At 36.5% G+C, this 16,812-nt stretch overlaps 1 protein-coding gene across 2 annotated transcripts in view; it reads right to left on the bottom strand.

Moving 5' to 3' along the window:
* PDE3B (phosphodiesterase 3B) overlaps positions 1 to 16,812 on the bottom strand; it is a 172,577-nt gene that overhangs the window by 36,529 nt on the left and 119,236 nt on the right. For both annotated transcript variants that reach the window (XM_025266694.3, XM_025266693.3), the window contains exons 4-7: positions 15,077 to 15,219; positions 8,331 to 8,437; positions 916 to 1,117; positions 273 to 349 (exon numbers count right to left, since the gene is read on the bottom strand). In XM_025266694.3, coding sequence (XP_025122479.1) covers positions 273 to 349; positions 916 to 1,117; positions 8,331 to 8,437; positions 15,077 to 15,219 — 529 coding nt within the window. The remainder of the gene's footprint in view (positions 1 to 272; positions 350 to 915; positions 1,118 to 8,330; positions 8,438 to 15,076; positions 15,220 to 16,812) is intronic.

Raw genomic sequence — 16,812 nt, 5'->3', positions numbered from 1 at the left:
ACATAATGCAATTTAAATTTCAATGTTAATATAATTTCACTATTTATGAAGCCTAACCGTAACATAAGACTATTTAATTTATACAGCACATTTTTACCCTTCAAAATACTTTAACCATCTATTATTTATAATTTGCTAATAACTCCTCTGTAAAGTCGACAAAACATTGTAATCTTCGTTTTAAAGATGGGTATCTTAACTCATTTATTCATTTTAAAAACAATGTTAAGATTGTTCTTAAAGTTAAAGACATATGACTTTTGCAGTCTCACCTGACTTTTCCCTGTGGCAGTCTGTACCAGACTCTGGTTCAGATGCTGAATCATATTTCAGTATTTGATGTCCACAGCTTGAAAAATAAAACAGGTAAATATGTATATATGACAAATGAGACAATTTTTGTTTTTATCTAAATACAGTCAGAAAATCTGTTTCTTTTTAAACTGTAAGATCCCAACTGCAAAATACCCTAATATTACAATCTCTCTATAAACTTAATAGGCTTTATCCTAGAAAACATCTTTGTCTCTGTGAAGGAAATAACGTATTTTGAAAGTAACCCTGGGATCGGAGGTAAACATCGTAAAAGCAGAAATGAAAATGAACACCAAATGAACTGGTTACTGTAAGTAAGTAGTAAATTAGTGCATAAAATTATTAGTACTAAAATAATTTTCATACATTTACTGATATCTTATGGATAAAATACCATTATATTTCCCTTTAGATGGAGATCATTTAGCTGGGAAATGAATAATAGCAGTGAAATGAAAAAAAAATTGTTTAGAATAAAAACTACTAGATGAAGAAAAGGATATAGTATTAATCATCTAGTTACAATACAGAACTAGAAAACTAGGAGTACTTTATTAAAATAACCTATATTTTGAAACCATAAACATCTGGGAAACTTACCTGTTACATAAATTGCTATCAGAATTTCTAAACTGCTGATAAAAATCTGGTGAATTGGGTGTACTGCTCAGAGATTTGTGTAAAATGACAGGTGGTTTAGTAAGAAATTCAGCAGTATCAGGAAATTCTATAGGTGATCGGTTAGCTGGAGAGCCAGCAGACACTGGTCCATGACTGGGTGAATTCATGCTTGGTAAACCACCTTAAAAATTGAAAGAGAAGAAAGAGATATTATGTATGCATGTATCTGTTTATTGTCTATGTTTGGGTACTTATAAAGAGCATTCCCCTTCTTTAAAGAAAGCAAAGCATTTTCAATTAAATGATAAAACTACATTTCTACATGGAGCTATCATCAAGACATTCTACGAATTCAGGCAGAATATAGACTATATTTGTTATCGTCAATGACCGTGGAATAAACACCCTGTGGCAGGATGACACATAATAGTAAATACTAAGAGTACGAGGAAAACGTACATAATAATGATAATAACGTGTGTACACGATAATGTGTGGCACAGATTTTCCTAATCCATATTGATCTTCATCTGTCACATTTTGTGTCCCTACCAGCCTGATTATCCATTTTTACCATCTTTACTGTATTGTTTCAATACAATAAAATTCATTTTTATTTTTAAAACAGAGTTCTTAGTAGCATTGAGCAAGCTGAGCATGATAAAATTATATGAGCGTATGATAAATTATATGAACACAACAGCAGATCCCTTAAATAAAATCTACATCTTTCCAGCTCGTTCATTCATTCAACAAGTATTTGAGAGCCTATTATATGCTGGAAAATGTGCTGGGTTTCACAACGGAGAAAAAGATGCCATCCCTACAGTGTTCAACAAACCTAAAAAAGGCTAGTGGAAAATACAAACAAGTGCTGAGTGAATGCTAAAATAAGAGGGAAAAAGTGCTTTGGAAATACATCCCTAATCCTGTTGATTTATTCAAGAGCCTTTGCTAGGTGCCTTGAACTAAGGGTGTATCTGGAGAAGTGTAGGTAGATTTAAAACTTTATTTCAAAAAAAAGATTCAAGTAAAGTGAGAATCACAGAAGAAAGCAAGTAACAGTTATTAAGGTATCATGGTATTTTCAGACATAGTTACAGATGTGTGTGATGGTTAATTTTGTGTGTCAACTTGGCTGGGCTATCATGCCCAGTTGTTTGGTTAAAATCTAGTCTAGATGTTGCTGTGCAGGTATTTTTCAGATGCGATTATCACTAGACTGAATAAAGCAGATTACCCATTGCTATGTGGGTTGGCCCCATTCAATTTGTTGAAGGCCTTAAGAAAAAAAACTGAGCCCCTCCAGAGAGGAAGGAATTTTGCTTCCAGATTGCCTTCAGAGTCAAGACTGCAATACTGACTCCTGCTACAACTTCCAGGTTGGCAGCTTGCCCTAATAGTTTTGGACCTGGCAATCTACCAAGCCAATCCCCATCAATCAGTCAATCACTGTCCCCCTCTCCAATATATGTGTATGTATGTATGGGTATACACACATGCACAAACATCCTGTTAGTTCTGTTTTTCTGGAAAACCCTGACAAATAATATGTGTGTTCTTTTATTTAATCTTCATAATAACCCTGTGAATTAAACAGCATTTTCATTTTACATATGCAGGGCTGCCGCTGCTGTTCTACCAAACAGACCTGTTTAGAGGCTCCCATAATTTCATATAATGTTAGAGCTGAAAAAAAGATTTTTATAAATAATCTGGTCAAACACTTAAATGTTTCAGAAGAAGAAACTGAGGTCTAGAGAGGGGAACTATCTTGCCTGCCAAAATAATGTTAGTTATTAACTGGAGACTAAAGTTCCAATTTTCAGCATTCTTTTCTCTACTTATACTGCTGCTGCTGCTGCTGCTAAGTTGCTTCAGTCTGTCCAATTCTGTGCGACCCCATAGACAGCAGCCCACGAGGCTCCGCCATCCCTGGGATTCTCCTAGTGAGTGTCCAAAACTCTGACAAACAGGCTGAGAAGAATAAAGGATAAACTAATTTTAGGGTAGAAATTTGATATAATGTAGAAAAGCTTTTGAGGAGAGGACAGAATGGTACTGAAAACCCTTAGCAACCCTTAAGAAATACTTTCTACAATACAGAGTCACCATTTTTATTCTAAACCTTTTAAACTGTGAAATATAACATACAGAAAAGTTATAACAGGAATGCTCACCACTCAGGCTAAAATATAAAACATGGCCAGAGATCAGAAACCCATGTCCAGTATCTAATTCTCAGTCCTTTCATTAAAGGAAAGCATTACTTTCACATTATGGTACTGTTTTTCTCGTCTTTCTTTATATTTGTACCACATATATACCTCTTTAACAATTTAGATTAGTTTTGCACTTTCTTTGAACTTTGTAAATGGAATCAGGCAGTATAAATGCTTTTATGCCTTGCTTACTTTACTCAACATTTTTAAAAGATATTTCACATGTTCACTCATTTTGAATGACATATAAAATTGTATGTATGAATATAGCACAATTTTATTTCTCTATTCAAGTACTGAACTGCCAAATTGTCTTCCAAAGTAACGGTAGCATTTTACTTTCCCATCAGTGATGTATGAGTGTTCCTACTTCTGAACATTTTTCCAATTCTTGTTATACCGCCTTGAGAATTATAGACACCATAGTGGGTGTGAAGTCATGGTTCACTGTGGTTTTGATTTGCATTTCCCTAATGACTAATAATGCTGAGTATCTTTTCATGTGGGTAAGGGCCACTGGTATAACTCCTCTGGAGAAACATCTATTCAAATCTTTCACCAATTTTTTAGTGAGATCATTTGTGTTTTTATTACTGAGTTGTAAGATGTCTTCTGTAAGACTCTGGCCACCTGATGCGAAGAACTGACTCACTGGAAAAGACCCTGATGCTGAGAAAGATCAAAGGAGGGAGGAGAAGGGGACAACAGAGGATGAGATGGTTAGATGGCATCACCGACTCAATGGACATGAGTTTGAGCAAGCTCTGAGAGTTGGTGATGGACAGGGAAGCCTGGCATGCTTCAGCCCATGGGGTTGCAAAGAGTCGGACATGCCTGAGCGACTGAACTGAACTGAAGACATCTTTGTCTATTATGAATACCCAAGTTCATTGTCAAATTATAATTTGCAAATATTTTCTCCCATCTTATGGATTGTCTTCTCACTTTCTTTAGGTGTCTTTTGAAGTGCAAATGTTTTTAATTTTAATGAATTCCTATTATCAATTTTTTTCATTCATGCATTGTACTTTTGGTGTCATATCTAAGAATATCCAAAGTCACAAAGATTTTCTCTTGTTTTCTTTTACAAGTTTTATGGTTTCATACTTACATTTGAGTTTATGAGCATTTTAGGTTAATTTTTGAGTATGATGACAGGTATGGTTCAAATTCACTCTTTTTCATATGCATATCTATCCAGGTGTCCCAGCATCATTTATTAAAAACACTATTCCTTCCCCATTGGATTACTGTGGCACGCTGGCTGAAAATCAGTTGACCGTGTAAGGGTTTATTTCTGGACTCTCAATTCTACTCCATTGATTTGGAATATCCTTAGGCCAGTGTCACTGTCAATCAGTGTCTTGATAACCACCGCTTGGTAGCAAGTTTAAATTTACAAGTGTGAATGAATCTCTCCTTTTTTTTTTTTTTTTTTTTCTTTTTTACTAAAGATTGTTTTGGCTACTCTGGGTCCCTTGAATTCTGACATGAATTTTAGGATCAGCTTGTCAAATTTCTGCAAAGAAGCCAGCACAGATTTTGTTAAGGATTGCACTAAGTTTAGAACAATTTGAGGACTATTGCCCTCTTAACAACACCAAGTCTTCTGATCCATGAATATGGGATATCTTTCCATTTATCTGGGAATTCCCTGACAGGACTCCACACTTCCACTGCTGGGGGCTCAGGTTCAGTCTCTGGATGAGGAACTAAGATCCCACATGCCGTGCAGTACCAAACAACAACTAAATCATATTTGGGTCTTCTTTAATTTCAACAACGTTTTATAGTTTTCAGTGTACAAGTCTTGCACTGTTTTGCTAAATTTATCCCAAAGCATTTTATTCTTTTTGATGCTAACTTTAAATGGAATTCTTAATTTCAGTTTTGTACTGTTCATTGCTAGTATATAGAAATGTAACTGATTTTTGCTTACAGATTTTGTATCCTGCCACACTGATTAATTTTTCTATTTGTTGTAATAGGTTTTAAGGAATTTCTTAGGATTTATACATATAGGATGATGTTGTCTGCAAATAGTTTTACATCTTCCTTTCATTTGTTTTTACCTAAACTTCTCAGGGTAGAACCTCTAACCCAATATTGAGTAGAAGTGATGACTATTTTATAATTATTTAAATTATTTTATAATTTTATCATATAATTTCTAGTTCTTTAAATTCATTCTTTAGTGAGATATTGTTATCTCACTAAATAAGAAGAGTATGATATCATACTCTTCTTACTTTATGGTTTCCTGAAGTTCTTTAAAGATATAATGGTAGCAAATTTAAAGCCATTGCTAAATCCAAAGTCCAAGCTCACTCAGGGAAATTCTGTTGGCTGTTTTTCATTGTCTACATGGCAAAAAATTCCTGTTTCTTTGCATGCTTCATAAATTTTTTTTTATTGAAAACTGAACATTTTAGATACTATACTGTAACAATTCTAGTATCAGATCTCTCCCACCCTCAAGGTTTATGTGGCTTATTTTGTGTTTGTTCATTTTATTTCTGACTATTCATTGAATGATCTCCTGAACTCATAATGTAGATTTTTTTCCACTGAGGTGTGTAGCCACTGAGTGCTCTGATGCCTTTTTTCCCCTTTCCTCTTTGATTTATGTTTGACTTCTTAGAGTCACCCGTGGGTCAGTATGATTTAGTTGAGACAGAAAATTTCTTTAAATGTCTTGCCTATGTGTCGTCATCTCCTGATGGGAATATGTTTGAAAAATTACAACTTCAAATTTCCAGGCAGTTTACAAAACAGCTTTAGCTTTTACTTCCTGCTTGTGCAGCACTTCCAGGTCAGCTACAGGTGCCAGGTCAGCTACAGGTGGAGCAACCAGGGCCTTCTCCTTTCACAGATCTTTCCTGAGCATGTGCACAGCCCTGAAAAAGTGCTCAGCCTAGTAGGTCTTCAGGCATATGCCAGAGCTTTTCACTTTCCTGTGGTCATCTAGTGTCCAGGATTTCCTTTGAAATTTCCAATCAGTTCTTGTTTGTCTCAGTTGAAATCACAGCTTTACCCACTCAAAATGTTACTGGCAGAGGGTGTGGGTGTTTTTTGTTGCTGTTATTTTTTTGAAGAGCTGAGCTCTCCGTCAAATGAATTATCCACAACAACCTGGGAACAAGGACTTTTTCCAGTGAGTTTGGACAAAACATTTACTGTACTCTCAGATTGTTGCTTTTAATGCAGTTTTTAAAGAGGTCAGACTCCAATGACTGCAAAGCTAGTGGCTTTTAGCTTAGTACCACTGAGCTGGGGAGAGAGGGTTTGGGAGCTGCTTTCAATTAAACTGTCATAGAACCCAATGCCTCACCAAGGTTCAGTAGTTAGTTTCTCTTGTACAGATGATTTCTAGTGTGTTCTCTGGCCTTTGTTAACTTCCAAAATTCTGCAACAGTTTAGTTTTTCGCTCCTATTTTTGTCCCTGGTGGCTCAGATGGTAAAGAATCTGTCTGCAGTGCAGGAGACCCAGGTTTGATCCCTGGGTCGGGAAGATCCCCTGGAGGAGGGCATGGCAACCCACTCCAGTATTCTTGCTTGGAGAATTCCATGGACAGAGGAGCCTGGTGGGCTACAGTCCATGGGGTAGCCAAGAGCTGGACATGACTGAGCAACTAACACTTTTTTTATTTGACTGTCACACTGGATATTACAATGTACATCTTTGAAGTATTAGTTTCTTTTAAGTTTAAGAACTTTTTAGTACTTTTCAATCACTGCTAGTACATCCCTTTCCCCACCCTTTATGCCACTGTTTCCATATACTTCTTTATACATTATGCAAACTGCAGGGAGTCATTGTTTTCATGCACCCACATATTTAGGCTTCCCAGTGCTTTTCATTCATTCCTGCAGATCCATGCTTCAATGTGGATCACTTTCCTCCTTCCTAAAGAACTTTCTTTGCTAAATTCTCAGTAGTGCACATCTACAAGCAATACATTTTATCTTTTTTTGTATAAAAAAACTTGTTATTTCACCTTAAATTTTAAAGGATATCTTCACTGGATAAAGAATTTCAGGTTGGCAATTTTTGTTTCTGCAATACTTTAAATATGCCATTTCATCATCTTTGGTTGGTGACTATAGTTAATAATACTGTATTGTGTATTTGAAAGTTAAGAGAATAGATCTTGAAAGTTCTCATCACAAGAAAAAAACTTGTAACTATGGTGACAGATGTTAACTAGACTCATTATGGTGATCATTTTATAGTATATACAAACATCAAATCATTTTGTTGTACATCTAAAAGTAACAATGTATCGATTAACAGCCCCCACCCCACCCCCAGATAAAGATTCAATTAAGGGTGGCTTATTAGGATATATCTTCCCTGGTGGCTCAAATGGTAAAGCGTCTGCCACAATGCGGGAGACCCGGGTTTGATTCCTGGTCAGGAAGATCCTCTGGAGAAGGAAATGGCAACCTACTCCAGTACTCTTGCCTGGAAAATCCCACAGATGGAGAAGCCTGGTTACAGTCCATGGGGTCGCAAAGAGTTGGACATGAATGAGCAACTTTGCTTTCACTTTGTTTTGTTTTATTAGGATATAGGATACAGTCAGGATTTTTCCTACTCTCATATTAAGTTTTTCTCCCTCTACAATCACCATGCTACAAAAGAAGGTCCTTTACTGAGGGTTTTCCTTTGTTCTTTGTCTACAACTATTCAGGTTAAATAGTTCTATATTTTATCCCTGAATCCTCAGTGTCTAACAAAGTTACTGATACATAGTATATGTTCAAAAATTAACAAATGAATGAGCAAATTGTCAACTAATAGCCAACCCAAACTGCTTAGTTTTATGTTAACTTAGAACACATGAAATGGTATTCAAAATTAGCTACGAATGTTGTTCTTCGGTTGCTAAGTCGTGTCGGACTCTTTGCAACCCCGTGAACTGCAGCACACCACGCTTTCCTGTCCTTCACTATCTCCCAGAGTTTGCTCAAGCTCATGTACATTGAGTCAGTGATGCCATCCAACCATCTCATCTATGAATAGGTAATGAAAACCCTGTTCTCAGCTAAGAATAGTTTCTATTCGTATCTGAGAAAATATATTCTCAGCTATTAATAGGTAATGAAAAGTTTGTACTACCATATAGTTTGAGACCTCCCATATTTAAGTCACAAAGAATGATTTCTTACCAGCTCTTCTTAGACCTACATGGTGAGTTAACGATACAGATGACGACCTTTGCTTCGGGACTGTCAGTAGATTTGAACTAAAAGGCCCATTTAGATAGCATCCTTGACTAAAAGGGAAAGATAACAGGTTAAGATTTTTAAAAACATGAAAAATTCATTTTTTCCTTATGGTCTTCAATTCATTAGCAAATATCTGCTTATACATCCAGAGTAAACCAGGCACCAGCAAACTTTTCTGTAAAGAACTGAGTAGTAACTACTTTGGACTTTGCAGGCCATAAGGTCTCTGCAATTACTCAATTCTGCCACTGCAGTATAAAAACAGCCTTAACCAATGATAAACAAATGAGTATAATCATGGTTTTCAATATAATTTTATTGACGAAAAAACAGGTATGGGCCTCATTAGATCCACAGGCTGTAATTTGCTGAACCCTGGCAAGAAGCAGGTTATCACTATCACTGGATTTCACCAGTGACTGGTGAAATATACTTCAGAGTCAAAGATTTCTGATTCAATAGGTCTGGGAAAAGGTCACAGATTGGCATGTCTGACAAGTGCTTAGGTGGTCCAGGGACCTCACTGACAATTACTGACCTAAAACATACAGTTTTTCACCATCTTCCACTCCCCTTCTGCACAGATAATTGATTACCCATTAACACAGTCATATCCTGTAACTGAAATATTTATTGTAGGTTTTAGGGTTCTTATGAAGAAATTAAATATAGGGGAGCAATCATAGTATACCAATTGATATATAAAATGCATTTTAAGATTACATATTTTAAAGCCCTTGGCCGAGGGCCATACATATAGTGCTTCCTTTCTTAGATATTCACTAGCCTGTTTTCTTCTGTTAGTCAACCCTGATGTGGGCAATTTGCCACAGGATTAAGAACAAATCTCGAGTCTTTATTTTTCACTCAACATTTTGTTAGTATAGGCTGAGTTCTCAGTAAGCTTCCCCCTCCCTCCAACTCCATTTTTTGTGTCCTCCCATACCCTTACTCAAGAAAGATCTATTTTTCTATGACCCTAGAGGTTTTTGTCCATGTCTGTTATTATATATATCCATACCATATTACAGTTTCAGTGTTCACAGATTCTTATGCCTCACTAAGTTGTGAATTCCTTTCAGGGGCCATAAGATACACCTCTTCATTCAGTTGTGGATACAGCACAGTCAGTGCCTGGTAAAGGTGTTCAGGAGACATTACTGGATTAAATGAATGACCTTGTCTTTAGGTTGCTATTCTCACTTTTCAAGAGAACAGATCTTTTCTCTCTCCAGTTCTGAGTGAATGGACTCTTTCGCTCACTCCTGCTTTGAGGCTTTCTTTGGGCCTTTTTCTCGAAATCTAGTTTGTCTTATAATCTTATGAGAGAAAAAAATTCTGGATAACAAACAGAAGGCTTGTAAAAACAGTTGGCAACCAATTTATCAACAGAAAAATTTTCGTGAATAAAAATTATAAAAATAATAGCACTATTTTGAATATTACATATCATCCATTATTTTAGGTAATTTGCATACTTCATCTCTTTTAGTCATCTGAACAACTTTGTTATTAGATAAGAAAACTGAGGCTTTGAGAGGCTTAGTATTGGGTTAAGCTAAAATTGACAGTGGCAGAGATAAAATTCAACTTCAAATTTCTCTGACTCTTAAATTTTTCTGACTCTGAAGTGTATGCTCTTTCCACAAGACAATTCTGATGTTATTTTTGTGTGTTTCTCCATCTGTAAAATTAGAAGTTTAGAATAAAGAACTTCTAAGATAACATCTAGCCTCTGCTGCTGCTGCTGCTGCTAAGTCGCTTCAGTCGTGTCCGACTCGGTGCGACCCCATAGATGGCCTCCTACCAGGCTCCTCTGTCCCTGGGATTCTCCAGGCAAGAACACTGGAGTGGGTTGCCATTTCCTTCTCCACTAGATTTTGTAATTTTTTTGCTCAAGCTAATAGTAATAATAATTTGTTCACAGTGTTTAAAAAAGAGGCAGTATGTACATAATAACACTCAATAAACTCATCTCCCTACCAGTGTGCAATCATTCTTTGTATTTGAATATTCATTGCCTTCAAAAGGAGTGGGAGAGATGGGGAAAGAAGAGTAGCAATGCCACCCAGGGCAATATTCAAATAGAACAATCTGTGTACTCTACCAACACCTACTTCCTTATTAATATTCAAAACAAAGACAGGTTTTTCTCCTTCACAGAAGAGCCCTGAAGCACACTCCCTAGTCTTCTACCTGAACGGGGGCGAGGAGGGGGTGTCTTCTAGTAATTAAAATGGTTAGTTGTTTAGAATTGAGAAGTATAGGTCAAATTACAGGTTTTCAGCTCAGTTCCATAATCATCCCATTAATTCTTTGCCTAAAACCAGATAAATATTTACCGTAATAAGATATATAAAATAATACTGAAGAAAATAGAGGGCAAGATAGGCTAGGAGTCCCAGTGATTATTAATAGTTGGCAGGAAGATGATTAAAGTCAGAATTACATTGCAAGAGATGTCAAATGTTATGGTCATAGAGTTAAGCCATATATTAACAGCTGATTTCTAAGACAATCAATGCAAATTACCTTGACAAGGTTTATATCACTTCATGTATTATTATTTTTTTTTAAGTAGCTGTAAAAACTTGTTGGCTGTACAATGTCCAGATTTTGCAGAGTCATTATCTTAAGAACTGAGTGGGATGACACCAGTTAGCTGTCTTGAATCTCTGCAGTTCAAATAGGGTCCAGGCTTTAGTATAATTCGCTAATAAATTATGAGACACATAATTGAGAAGCTGGTTCCCAAGTACATTATTTAGGGGACATACTATTGCCAGGCAACGTTATTAGGTTTAATTAAAGAGCACTTTCCGTGATGAACGATGAATCAGAATAGGTTAAAGGCAAGCCTCTTTGGTGTGGGAGTACCTACAGCTGATAGCCCTCAAAGTTTTGGTATGGGATTTGCCTGTGTTTCCCCAGGGAAAATCTGTTCAAAGGAAATGGGCTGTGAGCTCTGAATCTGTACCGTCTGTCCACAGGGAGGGTCTGGGTCCCAGCAGTCCATGGACAGCAGTTCAGCCAAGCTTTCAACTCTAGATACTAACGCTGTGCCTGGATAATTCAACTGTGAGCTAACCCCCAAAACATAAATTCAACCTTGTTGGAATTTCCTGACCAGCAAAACTTCATCCTAGGTCTGAAACTGAAGCAGAAAACAGTATCCAGTGTCATGTGGATAGCATACTCCTGCAGGATACTTGTTAAGCAGCTGTTTATCTTCAAAGACCTGTTTTAATGTAATCCCAAACTCTTCACAGAAGTCCAGCAGGTTTCAGAAGGGTCGTAAGGTCTAAAACAGGTAGGAAATGAAAATTTCCATGAAAGAGCAAAGAAAACGTGTTAAGGAGACTCAGAGGCAAAACAGATTACTTTTCCTTAGAGAACAAAGGAGGGGGTGTCAGGGTGTTACTCTGTAGCCGTGACGTCTGAGCCCAGTCTTTTAGGACATACAGAAGTAAGGGTGAGAGGTCTATTCTAGGTAGAGGGGCACACATGTACACAAACAGAGGGAATATCAAACAGTTTAACTTGCCTGGAGTTTCAGATAAATCAAAGTGATACTGGAGTTATTTCAGTGTTAAAAAGTAATGACCTTCTTAATTAACCTCTCAAGTCCTCTCCGAGATAAACAGTGGCAAGAAGAATAGGTAACACAGCGGCTGTTCAACTAGAACTACCTCTTCTTATGTTTTGCCTAGTATACCTATCACAAAGTTTATAATACTTCATTTTTTTTCTCCAGGCAAAGCATTAAAAAAAAAAAAGCAAAATTAAGTCCTATATTACACTTTACACAAATAAGGCAGCTAAAAAGTATAATTCAGCTTAATTTTCTAAGGGAGTGAAACTAAAAAAGTTTTATGAGAAAACTTCAAGGAAGTGTCTTCTTTAAGGAAGAATCTAACACAACTTATGTGCCTGTTATTTCCATGTAGAGAGCTCCCCAAACCATTTTTCTACTCCTCATTGTGGGACTGCTCATCTATCTCTGTTTAATTTTTCTAAGTAAGGGTGTAGCTTTGTCATGAGCGAATAACAGAATTTCAAATCTCAGGCTAGGAATTGGGGCAGTATTCTACAGGTACGATAAAGGTTCAAAACCTTAATGACTAGAAGAAACAATATAATCAAAATTTTGTTTAAGGACAAATTGTGGTGGAAGGTAGAAGATGGATTGGGTAGTGAAGAATATTAGAAATGGGAAGGATAATTCAACAGCCCACGTAAGCAGTAATGAAAGCATGAAATAATGTAGGCAAAGTGATAAAGGGAAAAGGGAACAGAGAGGTAACAAGCTTTGGAGATTAGACGTGACAGCTATTATCTGTAGAGTAAGGCAACAGGATGTAAAGACAACACCAAGGTTTTCTAGGTAGATCAGTTTTGTAAGCAACCACAGAACAAGAGGATTACAGCCAGCACTGTGCCAGGAAATGAGGACAGAATAATAGTAACAGAGGGAAGAGCAGCCGGAGAGATGAGAAATTAGGTTTCAGACATAGTTTCAGGGAACAAGAGGTTCAATATTTACATCATGTTGAAATCATGGGCAGGGTCATTTAAAATCATAGAGAAGCTTATGACCAGAATGTAGAGCTGCATTCATATCAAAACCAGGAAATGTGCTCTCCATTTGGAGTACTCTAATAAATTTGAAACGAATGCCTCATGAGTTCAGTCACAAGCCTGTTAGTTCTGTGCTTCTAAAACCTGAAGGTCCCCAAACAAAACGTCACCATACATTAAAGATCTATAGCTGTGCTGTCTAATGCGGTTGCCGTTTAGGTCTGTGTAACAGCTGAGTATGGCTCTTTGTATTTTAACTAATTAAAATCAAATCAACTTTAAGTTCCTTAGTCATGACAGACACATTTCAAGTGATCAATAGACACACGTACCTAGCAGCAACCAAACTGGACGCACAGCTATAAAACATTCCCATCGTGACAGACATCTCTACTGGACAGCACTGATCCAGAGACTTGAATTTCAAAAGGAAGAGGCTTGTAAATGCTTCACATATTCCCCTTTACCCTATGTTCAAAGTACACTTAGAAATTCATTACAGAGCAGCTTCAGCTTCTGCACCCTAGAAAAATTCCTTCTAACCTCACCTCTTTAAAGAAGATGTTTCATAATACCACCAATTACTTTATGCTTTACAGTTCTAAATCTTTTATGAGGCATAATAATTTTGTTCTAATGAATATTAAGTAAATATATTGAATCTGCCTGAATTTACCTTTAATTCTGAGATATGTTCATATAAAAATTAGTTTTCCTTGGACCATGTTTCTATTTTATTATCGATTATGTGGAGGCAGTAGGATAAAAATAACCTTAACTCAATGTATCAGACATTTAATTTTAAAAGCGTTGCTGTTACGTCAGTGTGACAGAAAGCTGAAAAAACAGAATCATTTTCATCATTCTTTCTTAAACTCAAAACTATTCTCAAGATGATGTCTCCCAGGGTTAAGAAATACCTGTCGTATTTTCAGTTCCTAACGTCATTTATTTCGTCATATCCTGCTTCCGTTATAAAAAAAAAAACAAACAAACAACAGCAACAAAAACTATCATGTTTAAGCTCTGGGCAAGCTTTGGACCAAATCTCATTTTCCTGTAATGTTCTCTTCTCACTTGAATCCAATCTTGTTTTATATATCATTTCACTGTTTTTCTTTTACAAAAATGGAGTTTCATTTAGTTGAACGTACTGTAGAAGATTCAAATTAATAAATCACAGAAGAATCTGGAAAATTACAATTCTCTGATATTTCATATATAAAATGCTAATACAAAGTTGAACAGAAATAGCTCTGATCCAACACTGCCACCTACTGTTTCAAATGTGTAACTACACAGATCAAGTTATTAAAGACCAACACATGCTCAGTCCTAAAAGAATGGTTTAATAGGAAATTTACATTGATTACAATTTTATTAACTATGGTTATATAACTGACTACATAGATGCCTATAACTCACACAGGAGATAAATATCTGTCCTGGCCATTAAAAGGCAAAGTATCGAATCCTTTGTTTGCAGAGTAAATAGATATGCTTACATTCAGAAGATCAGGTTCTGCTATCTCCCAGCCTCACCTGGCTGTAGTTAGCGACGCACTTCCTTTGCAGGATAAGCACTGCTTAGTTCCAGGTAAATCCTCAACAGGATACGGAATGTATTAGTAGTCTTAATTCCCCAGTAGGAAAGGGCTTCAAAGTGTCCTGCTACCGATATACCTCACGTCTGAGGCAGCATCTGGGGTGAACCTTGGGGGTGCTCCTGCTTTCATAGGTCAGAAACTATTGACCAACATGAAAACTCAGCCGTGGATGATGACTGCCTCTAACTTGGCCACCTCTACCGTGGCTTTCCCAGTTTCACATCTAAAACTGATTCTCCTTTTCTTACACTGCCTCCCTGGTTCATGTTCTTAGGGCTCCAGCATGCTTTGTACCCAACTTGCCTGTTTTGGGTGGAGAAGGCAGATTACCTTCTTTTTAAGGATCAGTTTCTCTACCAGGCCACGTTACAAACCATGCTGTCCTATACCTAAAACACTTCCAGGGTTCCTTTAGGCTTTCAGAATTATTTCACACTTCATTCACAGAAACAGAGTGGCTGGAAGAGATTCAGGCTTCTTGAAAACGCTCTGGGATTTTACCTTAAAATGCCAAATTCTTGGTGAGGCCGTTTGCCATTATTGCGTTCCCACCTTGGAGAAGTCTGATCGATAGGTGGCAGACCTGAGGTTCCCGAGCTCCTCCTCAGATGTGGGGTTGGTAAACTATTCCTACTGCTCAGCCCCTGTTGAATAATTTAACAGTGGTTAAAATTGTTACCCTTTAACATGCTGTAAATGTGATGCTAAAGATGGTACATGAAAATATCAGTACAAAGTACAACTAATCCTTGAACAACTTGGGAGTTAGGGGCACCAATATCCTTCATGCAGTTGAATATCCAGGTGTCATTTACAGCGGGCCCTCCCTACATGTTCTTCCTCCATATCTGAGATTCTACATTCATGGATTCCACCAACCGCAGATGGTGTAGAACTGTAGTTCTACATCCATTTACTACTGAAAAAGATACTGCACATAAGCGGGCCCACACAGTTCAAACCCACGTCATTCAAGGAGCAACTGTACATTTTTAGCATGTATAGGAGAAGCAGAATGAATATGTTTTACTCCAAATATCACATTCTATACAGCTCTTTTATTTACCTTCCTCCTATTTAAAAATTGGTTTCTGAATTCCTGATAGTTTAACCAAATTTTTTTTTCTTTTGTACATTTTATTCATAGTTTTATGAGAAATAAGCAACTGACAATTTTAAAAGTAGATGTACCCTGAAAAAACTACTTTTAGAGGCCAAGCTTAGGATCGGGGATGAGCCCTATTTCCTAAAGCTTTTGTATTTTAAGTACAATGCTAATGTACATAGAGGCTAAGCTGCAGAGTTCTGAGCTTCTGAATTAATGACTACATTAAATTCAGAACACCTTTCACATTAAGAATATCCTAATTTTTGAAAATATTCTCAGGTTAATCCAAATGTTAACCCAGAATATTCCATTTTTGACCACTCTGAATAGGTTTTTTAGTGAAATTGACATAAAACCATTTCTGCTTCTTATGAATTTCCCCTATGAGCAGACATGAAACCATCTCAGAGAGATAAATATGTCTTATATTTAAGTTTTCCCAAGGATGTTGATTTTATAAAGATTCAATGTTAGTTACATTTACACTGAAAAAGCTGTTTACGTAACATGTTAGTTACATTTACATTGAAAAAGTTGTTTATGTAACATCCTTTCTGACTATAATTTAGGTCCATATAATCTTTCTTAGTTCTTATCACGCATATAATTTACTTTAAATCATCTCTTATAAGTCCCTTTTCTTTACTTTTTTCATAAATGCTTTTGCTCTTTTAACACCAGGCTTTTTATATTCTTTTCCAAAGCAGATAAAGTAGATATGAAATTTAAGTAAGAAGTTAAAAGAACACAAAGAAAAGAAATAAGGGTTACTTCCTGATTCTTCTGTGACTTATTCCTATCAGTAAATTGGAGTACTCAAATAAGCCTGATTACCTAGATTTCGTTCAGGAAATGAGGCAATTAGGCATCCTGTTTGTTTAAAATGTTTCTAAAATGTACAAGTACACTTTTCTACATAGTAAACATAGTAACAAACAGAATACTGATATCAATGTGATTTTTAAAATTTCTTCGCCTGGCTGCATGGCTTGCAGGATCTCAGTTCTCCAACCAGGGACTGAACCCCGGCCACAGTAGTGAAAGCCTGGAATTCTAACCACGAGGCTGCCAGTGAACTCCCTCAATGCAATTTTTATGCCTAACAGTTTTAAGAATTATTACTTTTTAA

Source organism: Bubalus bubalis, chromosome 16 (genome assembly GCF_019923935.1).
Source record: "Bubalus bubalis isolate 160015118507 breed Murrah chromosome 16, NDDB_SH_1, whole genome shotgun sequence".
Lineage (NCBI taxonomy): Eukaryota > Metazoa > Chordata > Mammalia > Artiodactyla > Bovidae > Bubalus > Bubalus bubalis.
Note: the sequence above shows the minus strand (reverse complement) of the source record. Positions and strands in the feature narration are given on the sequence as shown.